The 24,521-nt window shown below is 42.8% G+C and overlaps 1 protein-coding gene across 3 annotated transcripts in view; it reads left to right on the forward strand.

Moving 5' to 3' along the window:
- The first annotated feature begins 3,890 nt into the window (after positions 1-3,890).
- The window catches only part of klhl7 (kelch like family member 7), a 30,318-nt gene continuing 9,687 nt past the window's right edge, over positions 3,891-24,521 (forward strand). The window contains exons 1-9 of one of the 3 annotated variants that reach the window (XM_033046320.1): positions 3,891-4,399; positions 5,856-6,755; positions 8,314-8,416; positions 8,522-8,615; positions 9,681-9,805; positions 11,238-11,413; positions 15,263-15,437; positions 22,684-22,826; positions 23,615-23,855. In XM_033046320.1, the coding sequence (XP_032902211.1) occupies positions 8,407-8,416; positions 8,522-8,615; positions 9,681-9,805; positions 11,238-11,413; positions 15,263-15,437; positions 22,684-22,826; positions 23,615-23,855 (964 nt within the window). In that variant the 5' untranslated portion in view covers positions 3,891-4,399; positions 5,856-6,755; positions 8,314-8,406. Of the gene's footprint in view, positions 4,400-5,855; positions 6,756-8,313; positions 8,417-8,521; positions 8,616-9,680; positions 9,806-11,237; positions 11,414-15,262; positions 15,438-22,683; positions 22,827-23,614; positions 23,856-24,521 lie in introns of those variants that run through there. The other 2 variants (XM_033046312.1, XM_033046327.1) reach the window with 2 other exon arrangements.

Raw genomic sequence — 24,521 nt, forward strand, 5'->3', positions numbered from 1 at the left:
GTGGTTTGGTGTCAAGGGCTCTGGACTGGATGTATCATTTAGGTTATCAGTAGTTAGAGGTCTGCTATTCACGACCGCCATGACTTCGTATAGGAACGTTCGTAGAGAGGAGCAGTCAAGTTGTTGGGCTGACTGGTCTAGAATAGCCATCAAGACACTTCTGATGGTGCGGATTTGTCTTTCCCAAACGCCACCCATGTGACTTGAAGCTGGGGTGTTCATGATGAACTCACATCCCAGCTCCTTGAGTTCCTCTTGATCCATCTCTCTCAGTGCTTCAACAAACTCACGCCTTGCACCAACGAAGTTCGTCCCTTGATCACATTTTATTTGCCGTACCATTCCACGAATGGCGATGAATGAACGCAGGGCGTTAATGAAGGCGTCTGTGGTCAAGCTATCGAGCATTTCAATGTGTACTGCTCTGGAACACATGCAGGTAAGTAATAGTCCATAACGCTTTAGCTCTTTCCTTCCTTCTTTGATGTGGAATGGTCCAAAGCAATCCATCCCGCAGTAAGTGAACGGAGAAGTTGTTTCCATTCGATCTTCCGGGAGGTCTGCCATCCTTTGTTGTTCCATGCCTCTTTGGAACTTCCTGCACTTAATGCACTTGAAAATATGGGATGCTACTACTTTGCTGCATCCAAGAATCCATATACCGTTCGAGCGGAGCTCATTTATGGTCATCCCTCGGCCCTGATGGTGCACCCTCTCATGATAATGCTTGACCAGTAATGTTGACATGTGACTGTCTCTTGGGAGGACCGCTGGATGCTTCACATGTGGATGTAGGGCAGCATGAGTTAAGCGGCCTCCCACCCTGATGATTCCTTGGTCATCCAGGAATGGATGTAACTTGTGCAACTTGGACTTGAGTCGCGTCTCCTTGTGACGCTGAAGGTAATGAACTTCTTGGGAGAGGGTTGCATTTTGAACCATCTTGATTATGGTCACCTCTGCCTCTCTCCTTTCCTCTAAACTGGTGGCTTCACAGGACTTTGGCTTGCTGCCCTTGGTTTAAAGTGTTTAAACACTCACCACCAGGCCCCAGGTAGTCAAGATGGGAGGGAATACATCGAAGTCCCTCACCCTGAGCACAGGATCGCCCCAGGGTTGCGTCCTCAGCCCCCTATTGTACTCCCTGTACACACATGACTGTGTGGCTAGGTTCAGCTCCAACTCAATAATTAAGTTTGCTGATGACACTGTGGTGGTGGGCCTGATCTCAGATAACGATGAGAAGGCCTACCGGGAAGAGGTGGCTGATCTAGCACTCTGGTGCCAGGATAACAGCCTCCTCTTGAACATCAAAAAAACGAAGGAGCTGATCGTGAACTTTTGGAGGGCACATCATCCGAGGACGTACACTCCATTGAGGATAAATGGGGATCCTGTGGATAGGGTGAGCTGTTTTAAATATCTGGGAGTCCACATCTCTGAGGATATGACATGGACATCACACGCCGCAGCACTCGTGAGTAAGGCAAGGCAGCGCCTTTACCACCTCAGGCAATTGAGGAAATTCAGTGTCTCCGAGGATCCTCCAGTGCTTCTACCCAGCGGCTGTGGAAAGCATCTTGTCCGGAAATATTACCATCTGGTTTGGGAATTGCTCTGCCCAGGACAAGAAGGCTCTGCAGAGAGTAGTGCGTTCGGCCGAACGCACTATGGGAACTTCACTCGCCCCCCTGCAGGAACTATACATCAGGAGGTGCAACTCCAGAGCCAACAAAATCATGGGAGACCCCTTCCACCCATGCAACGGACTGTTCCAGCTGCTACGGTCTGGCAAACGCCTCCGTTGCCATGCTGTGAGAACGGAGAGGTTGAGAAGGAGTTTCTTCCCAGAGGCCATTCGGACTGTAAATCTCACCAGGGACTAACTTTACTGAACGTTTTTCCTTCCAATATTTAATATGTAAAAGAATATGTGTGTGTTTATGATTGTGTTTATAGTTTGTTTGGTTGTTTGTCTGTCTTTTTGCACAAAGTCCGCGAGCATTGCCACTTTTCATTTCACTGCACATCTCGTATGTGTATGTGACGAATAAGCTTGACTTGACTTGACTTAAGCCAACAATCCAGACCTATTTATTTTCCACGGATGCTACCTGACTGATTGTTTCCAACATGTTCTGTTCCTATAAAAGGGATATAAACATGTTTTCTAAACTATTTGTTCTAATGCTACATTCATTTGTTACTTTAAAATTCAAGTATATATATATTTAAATGAATGTATTGCAGCTAAATCTGCTAAGATTCAAAGATAGAATAAAAGCAAGTTGCAACAGGGACACAGGAAACCTCTAAAGGAAAAAAGATAGAATCAGATGTGGGAACTTTTGAAGGAATACCTGATCAGGTGCCCCAGATGCAGTGTCTCACACTGGGAAACTGGTTCGGATAAGAAGTGGAAGGCGGTAGGGGAATGTTTGATTATTTATGCTGCTCAAGCATCAGGATGGAAGGAGATCTGACTTACAGAATCAGACTAACCTCCTGCAGGACCTTGTGATATTATTTAGTATTCTGGCTAGTATTTACTAACATTTGGAAAAGAACGGGTTAATTAGAGCAAGTCAGCATGACTTTGTATGCAGCAAGTCATGTGTTACTAGAAAATTGAGTTTTTGAGAAGGTGATGAAGGTGAATAATGAGGGAAGGGCATGGATTTTAATAAGGCATTTGAAAACATCCCCCATGGCAGACTGACCCAGAAGATTAAGATGCATTGGATTAGTGACTTAGTCGTACGTATCAGAACTGCTGACTGATAGAAGTCAGAGGGTTGTGGTGGATGGGCAATATTCAGGCTGGAGATCTGTGATCAGTGGAGGTGCGCAGGGATCTGTGCTGATCTGTTGTTTGGGACAGTTTTCGCGTGGCCCCACCCTGGCAATGGAGGAGTCCCAGGGCAGAAAGGTCAGATTGGGAATGGGAAGGAGGGTTAAAATGATTAGCGAACAAAAGATCCAGCGAAATGTAAATGTTCGGCAAAATGGTTGACTCGTCTCGCCAATGTAAAGGAGGCCATATTGAGTGAGCCAATTGCAGAAGATGAGATTTGAGGAGGTGCACATAAAGCTCTGACTTGTCTGAAAGGACTGCTGGTGTCTCTGGATGGAAAAGGAGGTGAAGGTACAGGTGTTACAGCTCCTACGTTTGCTGGGAAAAGTACCTAGAAAGGGGGTAGTGTGGATTGGAAGGGATGTGAACCAGGGCGTTGCGGAGTCAGTGGTCTCTGCAGAAAGCGGTGGAAATGGGAAGGTGTGACCTGTGGAGTGGTGGGATCACATTGGAGATGGCGGAAATGTAGGAGAATGATGTGTTGGATGCAGAGGCTGGTGTGGTGAAAAATGATGACTAGATTCTGTATATTGAAATCTATTTGTGCCTAACTTTAAATACATGTATTTTAAGGTAGAACTCCCTAAACAGCAACATGCTAATATGAAACTCAAGTTTTGATTCAAATTGGTTATTAATTTGAAGGTGGCAGATGGTGGGGGGATGAAAAGATGGGGGTGGCGAGAATCCTGACAGGTGCATCTGAGGATTGACCTCATGGAGAAAATTGCCTCCAGTTAAAAAAGCCACTTCTGTTTCAGCCTTCTGAGCCCAATTGCTAGTGGTGGTAGGTTAATTTATGCTTTTAACTGGCGAACAATTTCATTGCAGTGTGGTTTTTTATAAGTATTTAGTACTTTCGTTCTTTGTGCGATTGGCCCGGGAGTCTTGGGGTAACTATATCAAACATTTAGGCCAAAGAAAGGGAATGTAAGAGGTTGATTGTGTAAGTGGGAGCGCTGGGTCAGCCCTGCCTGCCTGCCTGCCCGCCCGGTGCCAGCCTGAGAGGGCGCCAGCGAGGGCTTCTCCTCCCAGCCTGGGTTGGTTCGCCTTGCCGCGGATTGTTGTTGTCCGCCGGTCGCGCAGCGGGAGCCGCCAACCTGCACAAGGTTTACAATATATATATATATATATATACCGTTGGCAACTTGCCCTTCACCGAGGCACATCCCCCGCCTTGATAGAGAGTCTCCACTTGCTGCTGCTGCTGCTGCATGAGATGGTTTCCATCCCGCTCCGTGGCCGCAGAGCAGGGCACGGCCTGAGCGCCGGCGAGGCCTGGTGACTGACCTTGTCCCCAACATTGTCCCCTTTCCACAAACCTCTCCCGGTTGTGAATAGTTGCCGGTGACAGCTGGCCCAGCCCAGCCCAGCCCGGCCCCACTACACGCGACTCGGCGCCTGGCCTACTTCAATGTTGCCATGGCCTCTGTGATCACTGAGAAAGGCTCCATAAAGAAGAAAAGTGAGAAGAAATTCGCAGCCAGAGAGGAAGCCAAGCTCCTGGCAACTTTTATGGGTGTCATGAATAACATGCGCAAACAGGCAAGTGTTTTTAAGGAGGGTCAAATGGGGCTAAAGTATGAGAGAATAGAAAGGTTGTCGAGTGTCATATTCTGCCGACACCACGAATAGTTGATGATTGTTGTGATAATTTTATTATTAATTACTTTTGTGCAGTAAAATTCAATAATCGAAATGTGGCCAAAACTTAAAGATTACAAATTTGTGTGTAGCGATCAAGATCCATGGGGAGCCTCCAAGAGCCTTTCTTGGGAAGGGAGTTGGAGGGGCTGTGGGGATGCACAGTTGACTAGGAGCAATGTAACTATAAATACATCGGGTCAAAGGGCGTGACGCACGGAGCAGCTCAATCCGGCTGGAGGACATGGCAGCCTCGGCATACACTGTTAACACACGAAACGCGTACTTTCTTACCTGTTAAAAACCGCTGTAAATAATTGTGGGGGGTGACTGAGCACTCTGAACCAAATGCTCTAGTATCTTTGCTCTGAACCCGAGCACCAAGGTGTAAGCGGCCGAAGGAGCGCATCCCTCGGGACAGCCCGCAGTCTCTCCCCGGAGTCAGAGTTAGGGACAGTCTGGTCCCTTCGCCCACCCAGAGTCACCGGCCGCGCTGCAACGGCACTCCGATCCTCCCCCCCGACCCCCCCATGACCACCCTCCACCCCTGACCACGCCCCACCCCGACCATGCACCCCCCGACCATGCCTCCCCCCATCCCCGACCACCCGGCAACGTTTCCGTCAGCTGCAGCAGTGTTGGGGATGGTCTGGTTCCTCCGCCCACCCAGAGTCACTGACCGCACTGCACCAACACCCCGACCTCCTCCCCCCCCCCCCCCAACCCCCGAACTCCTCCTCCTTTCCCCCCCCCCCCCCACGACCTCCCACCTCCTCCCCCCGACCTCCTCCGCCCCCCCCATCCCCGGCCGCAGGGATAGACGGCCCGGGGTCCGCGAGTGTGGAACCAGTCAGCGTGGAGTCCGGATGCTGGAACAGAAGAAGGGCCCGCTCTGCTGGCAGCCATAGTAAATGCTTACCTGCAGTTCACCGCGTGTACTCCAGTTGGCGTTGCATGGCAACAGGACGGGTCACGGGTTGTGACCTCGACTGCCGTGCAACCTTCCTATAGGTAGGTCAACCTTGGTTGAGTGGTTGTGTTCTTGCCTTGAAGTCAGAAGATCTGAAGTTAAAGCACATCATCTATAATGATAGGTCAGAGGGGAGGTTAACATTTCCTGGTGTCATTGTTTTCCTTAGAAGTAAAATGTTGGGTTTGAAGAATAGAAGGTAATTCTCCTAATATTTCCTCAAAATGTATTTACCCCCCCAAACATTTTGACAATTACTTCCTTGATATTTGGATTTTATGCCAAATTGGCTGTAATATTTCCTGCATTATAGATAAATCCATGACAATGATGTGAAACATTGAAAATAAAGAATTAGCAACTTTTCAATTCAATTTGCCACAACAGATCGACAACAGATGCGATCTCGCTGGCTCTCCACTCTGCTAGACCACTTGGGCAATAGGACCATCAAGCTGTTCATCGACTGCAGCCCCGCATTCAACATCTTCATCCCTGACAAATCCATCGTCAGACTCGCAGGAACTGGGTCTCTGCTTCTCCCTATGCAACTGGATCCAAGGCTTATTCACCAGCAGACTTCGTTCAGTATGAATTGGCAACAGCACCTTCATCTTACTGACTGTCAGCACAAATACACCACAGGGATGCACACATAGTTCCCTGCTCTATTGTCTCTGTATCCATGATTATGTAGCTAAACACAGCTCCAATGCCATTGTTAAATCCACTGACAATACCACAGTCGTTGGACAAAGTATGAATAACAACAAGTAAGAATGTAGATGGGAGATCAAATATTTTAATTGAGTGGTGCCGGAACAGCAACGTTGCTCTCAGTGTTAACAAGACCAAGTGGCGTATTGTTGTTTTAAGGAATGGAAAGGATTATACACCTGTCTTCATTGGCAGGACGGTGATGGAGAGAGTCAACAGCTTCAACTTCATGGCCATACACCTTTCTGATGATCTATCCTGCACGTAACACATGGATGCAATCACAAAGAAAGCTCACCAATGTCTCTACTTCCTCAAACGTTTGAGGAGATTCAGCATGTCACCAACTACTTTATTGAACTTCTGCAGATGTATAGTGGAGAGCATACCGACTGGCAGCATCGCAGCCTGGTTCAGTAATTCTTATGCTCAAGAACAAAAGAGGCTGCAGAAAATGGTGCAGTCTATTATGGGTATTGGCCATCCCACCGTCAAAGGGATCTTGAATATCATCAAAGACACACATCACCCTGCCCACGTTCTCTTCGCGCTGCTGCTATCGAGAAGAAGGTACGGGAAGCCTGAGAACCATTGCCTCCAAATTCACGACAGCTTCTTCCCATCAAGTTTTAGGTTCTTAAGCAACCCTACCTTAGCACGCCACCATGGACCTTGCCCTACCATGGTTGCTCTTCATACTTTGAATTTTGCACTATCGTGGGCACATTTACTTAGAATAATTGATAATTTACAGTATTTTGTTGTTCCATCGAATGTGCCTATAAAGCTGCAGCAAGTAAGAATTTCATTGTTCAAGTTCATGTCTGGTGAATATGACAATTAAACTCTTAAATCTCTTGAATTTTTGGAATGAGTCAAGGCTAATATCTGAAAAGTGACAATTCAGATGTAATCTAGTACTTTGCTGGCACATATCGAATTTGTGGGTTCAGTGTAATAACCCATTTACTTAAAGCTTTGTTGGTTAACGTGAAGTGTGCTCTTGGGGAAAGGAACCATTGACACATGGTACACAAAAATGCTGGAGAAACTCAGCGGGTGCAGCAGCATCTATGGAGCGAAGGAAATAGGCGACGTTTCGGGCCGAAACCCTTCTTCAGACTGATGGGGGGTGGGGGGGAGAAGGAAGGAAAAAGGGAGGAGGAGGAGCCCGAGGGCGGGGGGATGGGAGGAGACAGCTCGAGGGTTAAGGAAGGGGAGGAGACAGCAAGGGCTAGCAAAACTGGGAGAATTCAACGTTCATGCCATCCGGACGCAAGCAACCCAGGCGGAATATGAGGTGCTGTTCCTCCAATTTCCGGTGTTGCTCACTCTGGCAATGGAGGAGACCCAGGACAGAGAGGTCGGATTGGGAATGGGAGGGGGAGTTGAAGTGCTGAGCCACCGGGAGTTCAGGTAGGTTATTGCGGACTGAGCGGAGGTGTTCGGCGAAACGATCGCCCAACCTCCGCTTAGTCTCCCCGATGTAATGTAGTCTCCCCGAAGCATTGACACATGCTTGAGTTATAATCGGAGATGACCATTGTAGGTATGACTTTGTTGGTCAGGGTAGAAAAATTGTGGCATTGTGTTAAAGATTTGAAGTCACAGTGTACTATAGAGTCAACAATGTTGTGTTTGATTTATAATGGGGACCATCGCAGGGAATAATTTAGGTGGGCAATAGTTGATGGGATAAGCATGACTCTAGACATCATAACTAAACAAGATTTCGCAATATTTACAACAATGAATTTAAACTTTTTTTAATATTGTGAATTATTGCTTACAGGAATAGGAATTGACTGTTTCCAACTCAAAGTTAGCGATTGCACATTACTGCTCAAAGACATGTATCTTTCCAAATCACCTTAGCTGCTGAGTGTTCAAGAATATTTTCTGTTTACACAAGTGCTGTTGAGAAAAATAGTAGTACAAGTAGCTGTGATTTTTTTTTTTTTGGATGGGTGCTGCATTTATCTGTGGGTAACACCAAAAATTGACCAAATAAATATGAGAACATGGTGAGCGGATGGAATTAGTGCTACTCATTACATAAATACAAGCACTGATATGGATGAATAAAATAGCTTATTTCATCGTTATAATCCTTGTGTTTTATCTTCAGAAAATTCTCTGTGACGTTCTTCTGGTGGTGTCGGATAGGAAAATCCCAGCTCACCGGGTGGTACTTGCAGCTGCCAGCCACTTTTTCAGTCTAATGTTTACCAGTAAGTTGGCTTTTATCATTTTTTATTTTCATGTGATAATTTATAGTGCTTGCACTTTCCTCTAAACTAAGCAGTTATTAATAGTCTTGCTCATTTTACTCTTAGCAAATATGCTTGAATCCAAGTCTTATGAAGTAGAACTCAAAGATGCTGAACCTGACATAATTGAACTACTGGTAGAGTTTGCATACACTGCCAGGTATGTGTTTGTTACCTTTTACCTCTTACTTAATTATTTTAAATATTGTGAATCCTTGTTTCCATCACATTTACTGTTTTAAGTTTCCAACTCAAAGTGCTTTCCAAGTCTCTAGTGACTGCAATGTTTAGTTCACTGTATGACAAATTACAAACCTGTACCCTTGGGTCTTCATGTTGAAAGAATGTGTAAAATTATGAGCAAGTTAAACCTGATATCCCTTTACTTTAGTTTTGGGCAAGGTATCATTTATCCAAGGTTTTATTGGTATGTTATTCTTTATACTGGAATTGTTTACATAATCTTTCTCATTCATGATCTTGAGTTTGAATGTTGTAAAACTGAGGAGGGTTGATCCCTGCTAGTGACATGGCTGCGTGTATAGTTGTCCATGTTTTGTAGAAGTAATTCGATGGGAAAGCTCATGTGGGCATAGGTAGATGTGTTGTCCAATCTTGAGTTGGGCCTCATTGGCTTTGCTGTAATGATTTTTGTAGTCAATTGCCAAAACCGTTGCCATTTATTTTCGATTCACTGATAAACTGAGATTCTACCCCTCGGACTAATTTGTTCTATGTTGAAATCGCTTGGGACATGAAGTTAGTGACGTTAATTTACACTGTAATAAAATACTTTATGTATTTGTTAAACAGCAGATTGTGAAATCTGCTCCTTATGCCAGAGCATGGTCCAAATGCACATATTTTACTATAATTAAAGCTGATGATAGTGGGAGCCCACTTGTCATATTTAGTAGGGGGCTGAGTCTGTGAGGGATTTAAGAGATCCAGGGCTGCTATTCACAATGTGAGAATACTGTAAATCTATGGTGTCATGATGCTTAGGGAGGTCCCTGGTGAATCTTGTTCTTGTGGATCAACCAAGTGGTGGAAGAGTGTAAAAAAAAAATGCCCATGAAGATTCCACTCTCCAATAGACTATAGTATTCAATGAAAGGATTTGATTTATATTTTAAAATTACAACTGAGGAGTCTCATAAGAAGGACAAATTTCCTTTTAAAGAAACAACTTTTACAGTTTTAAATTATGTTTTAATTTTTACAGGATCTCTGTTAACAGCAATAATGTTCAATCGCTATTGGATGCAGCAAACCAGTATCAGATTGAACCAGTGAAGAAAATGTGTGTTGAATTCCTTAAAGAGCAAATTGACGCTTCAAATTGCCTTGGTATGTTACATTAAGGGGCTGCCTTATGATGCGGCGGGATGTTTTGATGTGCTTTTCAATCTGTGAAATCTTCCAATTTTTGTTATAGTGTTTTGATTTTTTTTAAACCATAGGGTGCTGCACAAGTTCGTCAATGAAACAAACAATACTGGAAACAAATCTCTTTCATAGCGATAGTAGTTTGATTTTAATTATTGCATGTCTCTGTGCTGGCCCAGTGATTAGTTTAAAATTTAAAAATGCACCACATTTGTACCTAACAACTTCTGATTAAAGCGTGGATTATTGCATGCAAATATTATATAGTAGCCCTGCTGGAAATTGCACATGATTTTTTATTTTTGTGCATGTACCAATTCTTTGATTTGAATTGTTTTAAGGTGTACCTTACTCTCGAGCAAAAATTGATCAACATCCTCATCTGTCCTCATAAGAATATTTATTGTCCATGCCACTTGTAAACTTAGATGAGTCAAAGGATGACGTAACTTGAAGGAAACTAAATTTAAAGTTGTTACGTTGGACCAAGAGCAGACCAGTCCTGAGCTTATTTTGCTGTCATTTATTTAGATCTTGGCTGACCTGTATCTCAATTCTATTTTGCTATCATTATTCCTTTTCGGTTTTACATGGGGGAAGGTGTTTGTTGGTAGTTCCCTACAATTAGAGGTGTTTGATGGTAGTTCCCTAAAATGTTCCCAACTGTGTTGTGAACTACCAAAATGGAATATGAATTGCTGTTCCTCCATATGGCCATTCCATTTCAGCAGCCAATGGAGGAGGGTCAGGACAGAAAGGTCAGTATGGGCAAATTAAATGGTTAGCAAACTGGAGATCCAGCAGTCCTTGGCGGACTGAGCGCATGTGTTCGGCAAAACGGTTGTCTAGTCTACATTTGGTTTTGACGATGTAAAGGTGGCCACCTTGGGAGCACTGAATGCAGTAGATTTTGCACCAAATTTGTAACCAGCAACTGCAGTTCTTTGTGTCTACATTTTCTGATATGATGTTGCAAACCAATGCTTTTGGTGCTTTGTGTAACGAGTATCTTAATATTCCCCCCCCCCCCCCCCCTCCCCCCCCACAGCTCCTAGTCTCTCCAATAAAAATGTATCTGATTACACCTTCAGGTGTTAGAAAATTACTGCACCAGTGGGCCACGTGGAGGAATTATCCTTTGGCATTTCTAAGGTCTGAAAAATGAAAAATAGAAAAATAAACTTTTCACTGTTGCTCGGTACACGTGGCAGTAACAAACCTAACTAACAGTGTAATTTTTGCTGCCTCGTCATAGAAAGTTATTAAAACTACAATGGGTTGAAAAACTAATAGGAGACATTGAGAATATCTCTGGCAGAAGAAATATCTGATATGTCCTGTGCCTTCCTACTGTGCTGTAAACTTATATGATTGTATCTGACTTTGTTCACAGGAATAAGTGTTTTGGCAGAGTGCCTCGACTGCCCAGAACTCAAGACATCTGCAGATGGATTCATTCATCAGCATTTCACTGAGGTTTATAAAACAGATGAGTTTTTACAACTTGATGTCAAAAGAGTAACTCATTTGCTGAAACAAGATGCACTAACAGTTAGAGCAGAAGATCAGGTATGATCAATCATTTTCAAACCGTTCTGAAAATCTCTTTATCTTGAGCTGGTGCACGTGTAACTAGATGCAGTAAAAATCTTTATAATCATATTATAAATAAGCACAATTGGACCATGAGTGGGTGCAATAAGTAATGCAAAAGAGAAAGGAAACAGAGTGCAGAATACAGCGTTAAGGGCCTGTCCCATCAGCATGCGATTCCATGCGGCAAGCGCGACCTAACGTGGTCACTTGAGCTGTACGGCCTCGCGGGGTCGGTCCCACTTCGATCGCCGGAGCCGTATGGAGTTGTGCGGAGTTGGTCCCGACATTGCGCGGGGCTCCAAAAAATTGACCGTGTTCAAAAATTCCTACGCACCGCCTCGACGCCGTACGCAGCATCTTGACGCCGTACGTCACGCGCGAACTTCCCGCGGACTTCGCTCGAACTTCACGTCACTCACTCGACCTCCGCGCAGCCCCCGCTTCCGGTTTGGTCGCGCTCGCCGCATGCAGGCGCATGCTCGTGGGACAGGCCCTTTACAGCTACGGGGAAAGTGCAGTTAATAAAATGCAAAAACTAATAAGGTAGTTTGGAAGATCGGGAATGTATCCTCAGCATTTGAGGGGTCTGTTCAAGAGTCTGATAACAAAGGGAAAGATATTTTTCCTGGAACTGGTGGCATGTCCTTTCAGCTTTTGTACCTGCCTGTCGGGAGACGGGAGAAGAGGGAATTAATGATTAGCTTGTGAGTAGTACATGAATATATTGGCTGCTTTCTCAACCAGCATGAAGTGTAAATGGAGTTGATGGGGAAAGATGGGGGATTCTGGTTGTCTGATGGACTGGGCTGCTTTCGCAAATCTCTAATTGTTTTGCAGTCTTGGGCGGGGCAGTTGGCAAACCAAGTTGAGGCATCCTGATAAGATGCCTTCTATGGCACAACTGTAGAAATTGGTAAGAGTAATTTGCGAGTGAGCAGCTGAGAGTAGGAGTAATGTGGAAGATTTTAAAAAAAAACAGCTGTTAACATCTTGGTGTAACTACTCCTAATGGTGTATAAAAGGAAGGCAGGCACGAGTGGAGCGGCCATGTAGGGAGCAGCTGTGGTGAGGTGGCTGTCTTTGAGGTGAAGTGCTTTGTTGAGGGTAAGCGCTGAGGCTTTGCCTCATGAGGCAGTTGGGAGGAGGGTTAGTAGAGGGTGATGGCAAGATAAGTAAGTAAGTTTAAGTAAGTAAGTAAGTACGTTTATTGGCCAAGTATTCACATACAAGGAATTTGCCTTGGTGCTCCGCCCACTAGTAACAACATGACATACAGTGACAGTTACGAATGACTCAGAAAACACTAAACATTAATAATAATAAAACATTAATGATAAAACACCATTGATCAAGCATGTGAACCAACAAAATACCAGATTAAAGGGAGGCTCCAGATTTTTGGCTGTTGAGTAGAGCAACTACTCGTGGATAAAAACTGTTTTTATGTCTGGCTGTGGCAGCTTTGACAGTCCGGAGTCGCCTTCCAGAGAGAAGTGATTCATAGAGTTTGTGGCCAGGGTGAGAGGGGTCAGAGATGATCTTGCCCGCTCGCTTCCTGGCCCTTACAGTGTACAGTTCATCAATGGAGGGAAGGTTGCAGCCAATAACCTTCTCTGCTGATCGGACGATTCACTGCAGCCTCCAGGTGTCGTGCTTGGTGGCTGAGCCAAACCAGTCCACGATGGAGAAGGTGAGAACAGACTCTACGATGGCCGTGCATAAGGGGAGGTCATTTTTTTTTTGGGTGACTCGTCAATGGTCTTAGTGCAGAGAGATGGCAGCTAGGGAACTTGTATGCTCCTACAGGATGTGGGAGTTGTTGGAAACCATTTAAGATCACGTTTACAATGGGTGTCCACAACTCAAAGAACTTTAACTTAGTTTGAGATAATGGGGACTCTGATGTTCAAGTTCAAGTCAAGTTACATTTATTGTCACATGCACCAATTGGTACAGTGCGATTTGAGTTACCATACAGCCATACGAAAAGAAAAGAACACAATACACGATAGAGTTTAACATAAACATCCCCACCCCCACAGCGGAATCAACGTTTCCCACTGTGAGGGAAGGCAATAAAGTTCAGTCATCTTCCTCATTGTTCACCCGTGGTCGGGGCCTTTGAGCCCTCCACACTCGCCGCTACGGATGGCCCAATGTACAGGCCCTCATGCCGGAATGATGGAACTCCGACGTCGGAACGGAAGAACACACACAGCGGCTTGGAGTTTCCGAATCAGCCACTTCCTACCTCGGCTCCCGAAGTCCACAGGCCGAGCTGGGCGGAGATTCAACACTGGCAACCCTCGGCAAAGGATCTCAGGACTCTGCGATGTTAAAATCAGCGCCGCCCGCTGCTAGAAGCTCTGCAAACCACAGCTCCACAGTGTTAAACAGCAGGCCCAACACTCCGGAGCTCCAACAGGCGATCCCCGGCAAGACATCGTCCCGCTCCGCGATGGTAATTCAGTGCTGTGCCACTGCTGAAGCTCTGGCCGCTCCCCGGCAGGAAAGGCCGCGCCAATCCAGTTGGTAGGCCGCGAGGTGGGGGCGAAGATGCCACTCGGAGAAAAGACGCAACCTCGACCAGGTAGTGACTGGGAAACGGTTTCCCCTCTTCCCCCTCCCACCCCCCAATTTAAAAACACTAAAGGGCTTGTCCCACTTAGGCGACTTTTCAGCGGACTGCCTGCGACCTTCAAGCTCGCAGCACTCGCCTGAAAAACCGCGAACTGGAACGCTGACCACACGCACGCACGCACACACACACCCCCCCCCCCCCCCCCCCCCGCCTCTACAGCTAATAACAGAAGATTTCTCTCTATAATAAAGAAAAATCCCCAAACATCTCTCCGACAGATCAGAAACACTCTTCAGGAGTCAATGCTGAAGAGAAAACCGAAGGGGACTATCCCCCAAAACAAGCATTAGCCAAAGATGGCTGTAATACAGACCTGCCAGAGCATCACCAGAGAAAACACCCAGCAACTGGTGATGTCCATGAATCGCAGACTTCAAGCAGTCATTGCAAAGGATATGCAGCAAAATACTCAACATGACTACTTTCATTTACATTACATTGCCATGTCCCAAACATTATGGTGCCCTGAAATGGGGGGGACTATGTATAAACACTGCTGTAATTTCTACATGGTGAAACCAAAATGTATAAAAATGTCCTTTATTAAAATCTGACAAAGTGCACTTTAACCACTTGTGATTTTTTTTCTATTGCAAATTGTGGAGTGCAGAGGCAAATAAATAAATGATGTGTTTTTGTCCCAAACATCATGGAGGTCATTATACATTAAAAGTAACTAAGCAGGATTAATGTGAAAAAAATTAACAGATGGTTTACAAAAAAAATGTCCAGAACGCCACATAAAATCCAGCAGCCACTTGCTGGCACCATCTGGTGTCTTTCAAGAACCTACATGAATTATATTTGGGATATGTGGATAGTATGTCGTCATAATCTTAATGTTTCATGATATAGGTATGTTAATAATAATAATAATAATTAATTTTATTTATTGGGCGCCTTTCAGACATCTCAAGGACACCTTACATAGATTAACATGAATATAAACATATAATCAGAATAAAATAAATAATAAAGACATCACAGAAACACAAATTTAAAAACAGAATTCAGTCCAAAAACAAAAAATCAAAAACACAATGTGAAGAGAGAGCAGCGGCAGCTAAAGCGCGCCAGCGTCCACTCTCCCTTCACGGCAGCCATCTAAAGCCATGTTAAGTATAATGATTTGTGTTTTCTAATTTTCATTTTGTGATTTATTATTTTTTGTTTCATTGTAGGTTTATGATGCAGCAGTTAGATGGTTAAAATATGATGAACACAATCGACAGCAATATATGGTTGATATTCTGGCTAAAGTCAGATTTCCACTCATCTCTAAAAACTTCTTAAGCAAAACTGTCCAAGCGGAATCACTCATTCAGGATAACCCAGAGTGTCTTAAAATGGTTATTAGTAAGTATGTTTGTACCTCCCAGAATTAATAATTTATACAGTTTGAGTGGAAGCAGTTTAACGATTTAAACTTTGTTCTTAACTAAGTAGATTATAAAGTAGATTACATATTTCATGTTAACGTTTTCAATTACTATTTCCTGAGCTTTGGTCCAAAGACTTTCAATAGTCTGCATATTTCCAGAGTTGAATATGATACGTATAGGCAGTTCTGCTATTTGGCATGTCTCCATAACACCAATTGGATATAACAAGAATGATGAATTAGACAACACCATTTCTATATTGTGGGCCGAATTGGTTATAACACTTATTTTGATCGGGAACTAGAAAACCACTTAAAAGTTGATTTGTAAATAGACAAGCAGCAGAAAAAAACTGTCTTAGTTTAAAAAACACAGTTTAAGTCAAGGACTGTTTCCATAGACATTGTTACCTCTTAAGAACCTAGCTGCTTGTGGCACATTGTAGGAGTTCTATTGAGATTGACAAGCATCCACCTTTATTGACACTTGTGCAATGATACCCAATTAAACAACATAACATAGAGCTTTTGCTGTATCTAACTTGCCTAATTTTGATAATTCTGTGGGGAAAAATAACTTTGTTACTATGTCTGAAACTTTAGCTAACTCATCTAATCCCTTTTTTACCCCATGGACACAATCATTTTTTTAATGTGTTTTTCTGTATTACAAGGTTTCTTAAGAATGCAACTATCATGTTTTAACATAATCAATTGGATTATAAATAATATGTGGGTTATACAGCATTTGTAGGTGGGGGAGGAATATTTTGAGTCTAAACCCTGCATCTGGACTGAGATTATAGAGTGATGATAGCCATTATAAAGAGAAGAGAGGTAGATGATTGCTAGATTGATGTCATAGAGTTATTCAACATTACTCCATGCCGATCTTCAAACACTCATTTACACTAGTTTGACATAGATCCAATGTCATTCTTGCCATATTCACTTGATCTCTCCCCTGGATTTCACTTCTAATGTACACACTTGGAGCCATTTATCAAGTGGTCAGTTAATCAACCAGCCCTCAAGGTTTTTGGATATTGTAGGAAACTGGAAAACCAGATAAAACACAAGTGGTCTCAGGGAAACCATACAAGCTCCAGACACAGCACCAAGGTCAAGATTGAACTTTTGGTTACTAGAAATGTGAGACAACAGCTCCATGGCTATGTCACCATTGGACCTCCCCTATTATGTTTAGAATAATATCCAGTTGGTCATAGGTTAGAGCATTAATTCTTCTGAATATCATGTTGTAATTTTCAAGTGGTGAAAATGTAATACGATAATTTAAACATTTAATATGAATCATATGTATTTGTTCGGAAACTTAAAGTGATGAAGCTGAATTTTAGTTAAAAATATAAGAAGATATTAAATAGGTTTCTGGGCTAGCTTATAGCTTATATTTAGTGTCAAATTAGGCTTGCCTCAGGTTGCAGTGTGTGGGATAATAAACACCATAACATTGTCTCCCAAGGGACAAGCAGAGAGAAAGAGCTAGTCACATCTTTGAAGTAAGATGCCATAAACCAAATGGCCAATGTTTATGAGGGACCAAATGACAGCAAGGAAGCAGCGAAAGATCTAGGGTGATCTCTGGGAAGATAAAATGGCATTATCCAAATAGCCAATGTTTATGAAGGACGAGAGAGGAACAGGGAAGTGGAAAGATAAAATGTCGTAAACCAAATGGCCAATGTTATCTTGTAACATGTAAACAAAAGGCCTTTGATGTGATGCATTCTGTGGAAACCTTTCCCTGTACCTCTGACCATGACTAATGTCTAAAATGTGCTAAGGGGACAAAAAAACCCTATTTAAGGCAATGTAATTCTGTTGTTCAGAGAGGTGAACGGAGGACGGTCAAGTGTCTGTAATGGTCACTTGACTGGAGTTCTCCCTCCCTTCCATCGGCCGATGTAAAGTAAAGTTTTGAACTGGTCTACCAAACAGTTTGTGTGGTGTCTGTTTATTGAGAAGCGAACCTGGTTTAGTAGTTAAGAAAGTAGCTTTTTCATTGGCGTAGTTATGCAGGCCTCGCTGGGACCACATCAACAGCTGACTGTGCAAGAGGTTGCAGAGGTTGCCGGGATTGGAAGGGAGATAACTGAGCTCTATCGGCCCCCTTGTAAGACCGACTCCCTAGAAACTCCCGGGAACGTCTGTGATCCTTCATCAGACATTGAATTGGTTCCCTGCCGAGGTTCTTAGAAACAGACAAAGGTAAGACCAGTTGGGCTTTATATGTTTTTTTTAAGAAGGGATTGTGTATGTATTTTTAAAAAGGGCTTGTGTATATTTTTAAGAAGGACTTGAGCGGTTTCTCTTTCTATCTCTCTTTGTTTTCTCTTTTTTATCTCTCTCTACTAAGGGCTCATCGGCCTCGTTAAGACATCCGTGATTTGTCGGGTTGAATGGGGGTTGAGGTGTGCGTCTGGCTTATTGAGACATCTGAAGAGATGTCGGATTCAGAAATAAGTGGCGTTGTATATTAAACAAGCAGTGAAGAAGTCTGCCAGGTTGAGAAACGGGGGTCTCGGTTATCGAGTTGGCCTCGTTGAGATACTTGGGTCGTATATTAAAGGGTTAAAAAGTCAGCCAAATTGAGAAACTGGGGTCTCGAGAAGCGAGTCGGCCTGGTTGATATATTTGGAACGATTCGGAATTAAGAAGTCTGCTTTCTCTTTCTCTTTCTTTCTATCTATCTATGGGGAATGCTCTGGATAACAGTCCAACATATGTGTTATTTGAATGCTAGGTATAATAAGAAATCTAGAATGTTAAGTTACAAGTTGACCAAACGGTTAGGGGATGAAGCCTGGCCAGTAGGGGGAACATGGAATGTAGAGACATTTATATGGGAAAGGAAGGCAGGAAAGAAATGGAAGAAAGGAATTAAAACATGGGACGCAGACGCAGTGAAGAAGCATGAGGAGAGTATAGAGTTTGAAGTTGGATGGATGCTCTATGTAAGAAGGGTATAGAGTTAAGAAACAAGGATAGCACTCGGAAAGGATGGAACGTATTGCAACTAGAATGCCAGTGGGCAGAGGAACAAGAGGAAATAATTAAAAGACAGACAGGAGGTGAGAAACGGGTGATGGTTAGTAAAAAATAAACCCAGTACTGGTAAATCCTCTGGAGGAGACTTCATGTCTGGCACGACGACCCTATTTGGTAATGAAGATGAGGAGTTAGATAATCTTGGGAGATGTCCACCTCCCTATGCCCTACCAGTAGCAATGGCATCTTTACCTGGGACAGTTCCGTCAGTAACATCCCTATACCTTGAAGTTCTGACCTTACAAAGCTCCCCAGGATTGGGAGCACGGGAATGCCTTTCTGTGCGTAATTTGCTTGAGGCATTGATGTTACCAGAACAGCTGGTCATTGTTAAATGTACTGCACACACTGGTGCTGGAGACCCTATAGCAAAAGGCAATGAGTTGCCGATAGTGTATCCAAACAGGCAGCCTGTACATCCAAATGCGTAGTGACAGCACGTAAACAGATGCTAGCAAATAGAACGGTCCTGCCAGATATGAGGGAGGTATGTACATTACAGAGGGACGCCTCTTACATATAATATAACTATGGAAACAAGAGGGCTGTGCCATTGATTCAGCACATCCCGCTTGGACAAGTTGGTGTATTCGATACATTTTTACCCGTCTTACCCATGCTGGTAAGGAGGGAATGATAGGATAACAAAGGAAATGTGGTGGCAGGCCTCTGAATGTAAAATTTGCCAACAAAGTAATCCAGGCAAATCAATTAAGATACCCTCAGCGGTGACGCCAATGCCATCACGATTGTTTGAATGCATACAGATTGATTTTATTGAAATGCCAAGGGTCCAGTGTTATAAATATTACTTAGTGATTTTAGATTTATTTAGCAGGTGGAGTAAAGCTCTACCAACCACTAATAATACTGCTGAAACTATGGTAACATTGTTGTTAAGAGAAGTTATTCCCAGGTTTGGCCTACCTAATGTCATAAGCTCAGACAATGGTCTTCATTTTATTGCCACTATTAATAAGGAAAAATGTGCACATTTTAATATTCGACTGCAATTCACTGTGTACACCACCCACAAGCATCTGGGATGGTGGAAAGAGTCAATGGGGATTGCAAAACAAAATTACCCCGGAGGTAAATCCTTTTTCTGACAGGCAACTATGTTATAAAAAAATTGGGGATGAAGGAAAATTTGATGGAGAAATGAGGATAAGGTAGGGAGACTGAAAAGTCAAGGGGAGTCTGACTAATCATGATCTGGATCAATGTCCAATTAGGGTTAGGTAACCAGGATTTTGGTAAACAGAAGTCTTGTCAGAAAAAGGGAAAGTAAATTACAAAGAGACGTCTTTGAAGATAAAATATTATATACTGCTGGTAAAACAATGTTTTTGTATATATACTGCTGGTAAAACAATGTTTTTGTATATGGACTGCTTGTAAAACAATGTTTTATGTGGAATGTGTGAAATTTGAAGCAATGAGCAAAGTTGTGTATCACTTTAAGAAGTTTGTCCTTTAAAATGCAAATGGACAGTTTATGGTGTGCTCCGTTAAGAAACAGGCATGAATGGGGGGCGGAGCTATACTCAAATGATAAAATGTGTTGGTTGATTATAAATCTTTTGAACCAAGTTTAAAAAAGACTCATCCCGATTAAAGTGTTAAATGAGATTGGAAATGTCAAAATTACAGAGAAAAAGAAAATGTATTATTGATTACTGATTCTGAGTGAGTTCTTTTGGGAAAGATTGTTTTGAGATGATAACAGAGGTTGTCTTTTAAAATGCAAATGAAGCAAGATTACTGTTTGGTAGAACATAAAGTAGATTGGGGAAGAGGACATATTTGGAGAATTGAATATTTAGGTGGGGAGAGCCTCTTCGGATATAATCGGATTAAAGAATAAATTCACATGGAAGTGTTAAGAAGGAACTGGAGATTCTGGAGGATCAAATGTAGACAAAAGTGCTGGAGAAACTCAGCTGGGAACAAGATTGATACAGGAAAAGCTGCTGTGTCCACCCCCTGGAGAGTGGGGGGAAGCCACCTACAGGCCCTGGGCAATTAACTAATTATGTATGGTCGGCAATTAACCCATGTCTTGCCAGATCTACATTCCCAGGTTGGAGGAGTTTTTGCTGGAAACCAGTGACCAAGGCCATAAAAGCTATACGATGATGGTGCTGGGACAAGAAGAAATTGAGACTGTGTTGAAAAGAACAACCAAGTGTTGCTAACAACATGAACTGCTGTAAAGATTGAAGATCATCGTCGCTGGATACATTTGATTGACTGTGAACAGTTTGTGGAAACAAGGACGATGGGCTATTGATACTCCCTTTATTCTGGGGTGGCCCAGCCCACATGGACTGAACTTTCTTCAGAATGGCAAGCTTGTGGACTAACCCACATTTAAAGGATGGTACACACCTCCTTTTAAACAAGATTGAAGTCAAACATGACAAGCGCAGCAAAGATACCCTGACTACAGACAGTAAGAGGTCTGCAAAGGCCAGTTAAATCTACCTGTTTTTGCCACAACCAAGGCACTGGTGTATTTTTAGGAAACAGTATATTTGTGACAGGTATTGTTATGTTGCAAATGCAGTGCCACACAAGAGAAGCATGAACCAGTTACACCAGCACACGGGGAATTCCAAGCGAAGCCGAATAAAGGCTGAGCAATTTTAATGATCCTTTTCCTGTCCTATGGTAGTATCTTAGTGTCACGTCCGGGGGAGGTTGGTGGCCATTTAAAATGTTTGGAGGGACTTGTGGAACGATTGTCCACTATGAAATGATTGTGTTACTAGTGTACTATTAATTTGTCTGATGAGATGCTTATGGTCTTTCGTATGTACTCAGCAAGGACTGTAGTTGTTATCAAAATTTTGATAAAAGGATGGAATGATGAAGCTGAATTTTAGTTAAAAATATAAGAAGATATTAAATAGGTTTCTGGGCTAGCTTATAGCTTATATTTAGTGTCAAATTAGGCTTGCCTCAGGTTGCAGTGTGTGGGATAATAAACACCATAACATTGTCTCCCAAGGGACAAGCAGAGAGAAAGAGCTAGTCACATCTTTGAAGTAAGATGCCATAAACCAAATGGCCAATGTTTATGAGGGACCAAATGACAGCAAGGAAGCAGCGAAAGATCTAGGGTGATCTCTGGGAAGATAAAATGGCATTATCCAAATAGCCAATGTTTATGAAGGACGAGAGAGGAACAGGGAAGTGGAAAGATAAAATGTCGTAAACCAAATGGCCAATGTTATCTTGTAACATGTAAACAAAAGGCCTTTGATGTGATGCATTCTGTGGAAACCTTTCCCTGTACCTCTGACCATGACTAATGTCTAAAATGTGCTAAGGGGACAAAAAAACCCTATTTAAGGCAATGTAATTCTGTTGTTCAGAGAGGTGAACGGAGGACGGTCAAGTGTCTGTAATGGTCACTTGACTGGAGTTCTCCCTCCCTTCCATCGGCCGATGTAAAGTAAAGTTTTGAACTGGTCTACCAAACAGTTTGTGTGGTGTCTGTTTATTGAGAAGCGAACCTGGTTTAGTAGTTAAGAAAGTAGCTTTTTCAAAAGCACTGCTTTAAAGCACTGTCTTTTCACCATTGAGAAGTAATTAAACATCGAACATGGACATAGAACAGTACAGCACATAAACAGGCCCTTTGGTCCACAATGTCTGTACCAAACATGATGCCATTAAAATTGCATTGAATTGAATTCAAATGAAATGAGTAATCTGTTATGTGAGATAAGGCAGTCTCAACCCAGTGAATAAGGGCACCAGATCATAACCATCGTTCTGTGACCATATTGTCTCTACTTATCTCAACCGTAAAGCATCTGCCCTGTTTACATCTTTACATGTTATCACTGTGGGTTTATCACTCGTGCATTAAGAATGGTGATGTAGAAAATGCACTGCCTGAATATTGCTTTGATGTTAGAATAAAAGGATATATTGTGGGGTGATACATTATTGCACTATCTGATCTGTGCTGGGACCAGGCAATACAAGAAGAATGACAACACTTTCAGAAGGGCAGATTAATGAATTATCTTGACATTTCGAGAGAGCCAAAGAGTTTTAAAACCCTTCTGTGTTTAAGTCTAGACTTCAAAAAAGTATTTGATACTGATCTTCATTGTTAATCATTCTTTTCTGCAGGTGGTATGCGCTATCATCTTCTGTCTCCAGAGGATAGAGAGGAGCTGGGCGAAAGTACACGGCCAAGACAAAAGAAACATGATTATCGCATTGCATTGTTTGGTGGATCTCAGCCACAGTCATGTCGTTATTTTAATCCCAAGGTAAAGGGTTGGCGGGGATGGTGGAATCAATAATCTGGGAACAGTAAATTTTTGTGTAGTACTGCCATAACTCTTGCATTCTCATTGTAGATGTAGGTATGTGAACAAACCTAAGCGACCACGTAACTGATGAAACCAGAGAACCCTGAATAGTCCACATTTATGTTAAGCATCCATTTGAGCTGTAATTTAAATTTTCCATTACAGTTATTTTGGAGTTAATTGTTATTGGCCATTGATACAAATAATATTTTGTCATGATTAAAATGATTAGTATTTATTTTCAAAGAATCACGAACATTATGCCGTATACAGTTGCAGGGGTATCTTCTTCATGCTGCTTTTTTTAAAATCTGCAGAGGGATATTTTGGCAGGTCCATCTTCTATTGAGAATCCAGTGTTAGTGCAATTCCTTTAGTCCTTGAAAATAAGTTCAAATGTTTAGAGCTGTGTTAACAGTTCAAGTTCCATATAATTGGGAGCGTTTTCAGTAAATAATGGGATTGTTATGGGTTCAGCACCCAGGCAGCAAATCTGGCCTTACACTTTAAGATGGTACTAAGAGAGAGCTGCACTGTCTGATTTGTTGAACCAAGATCCTATTTCCCATTTCAGAGGATCATGAAACATTATTTAATAAAATAAACGTAATTATTTGTTTCCTGACCAATATGGAAACCTTCATCAATATTACTAAAACACCTTATACTGCCATTGTTGCTTGTGGATGCCAGCTGTGTCATGAAAGGCAATACATTCGTGCGGGTTTTTATTTTGTTCCTTGCAGGATTATACTTGGATGGACATTCGTTGTCCATTTGAGAAGCGACGAGATGCAGCCTGTGTCTTCTGGGACAACGTTGTTTATATATTAGGTGGTTCACAGCTTTTTCCTATCAAACGAATGGATTGCTACAATGTAGTTAAGGACAGTTGGTATTCTAAACTGGGCCCTCCAACTCCTCGAGATAGTCTTGCTGCATGTGCTGCAGAAGGCAAAATTTACACATCTGGAGGCTCTGAAGTAGGTGAGTTTGTAGTCTCTTTATTCTATGGCATTTTTAATTACACTTTGCACAACAATATTTTCAAGCCTCCTTGGGTGGATTTCTACTGGTTTGAGGGACAAGCAGATTATGGGAGCAATCATTTCATTGTTCCATTTTTTTCTGATCCTGAAAATCCCTGCCTATCATTGTAGGAATGCCATCACTACAGACCAGCAGATGGTTAATTTACTAGAAGGCAACCAGAGTGGGATTACGTGCACTGGGATACAGTGAAAAACATTGTTTTGCATGCTAGCCACTCGGATCAGATAATCAATCAAGATACAATAAATACAACCAAGTTACTCTCAAGTGCAATAGGTTGAGCAAAGGGGAAGATACAATGCAGGAAATAGTTGTCACCATTGTAGCGCATAATTTCCATAGACTGTCCAATGTCCGCAATGACAATAGACGATGGGTGCTGCAGTAGGCCAGCACCGCCATTCAATGTGATCATGGTTGATCATCCACAATCAGTACCCCGCTTGCTTATCCCCATATCCCCTGACTCTGCTATCTTTAAGAGCCCTATCTATCTCTCTCTTGAAAGTATCCAGAGAACCGGCCTCCACCGTCCTCTGATGCAGAGAATTCCTCAGACTCACAGCTCTCTGTGTGGAAAAAGTGTTTCCTCATCTCCGT

This window comes from Amblyraja radiata, chromosome 2, assembly GCF_010909765.2.
Source record: "Amblyraja radiata isolate CabotCenter1 chromosome 2, sAmbRad1.1.pri, whole genome shotgun sequence".
Taxonomy (NCBI): Eukaryota; Metazoa; Chordata; class Chondrichthyes; order Rajiformes; family Rajidae; genus Amblyraja; species Amblyraja radiata.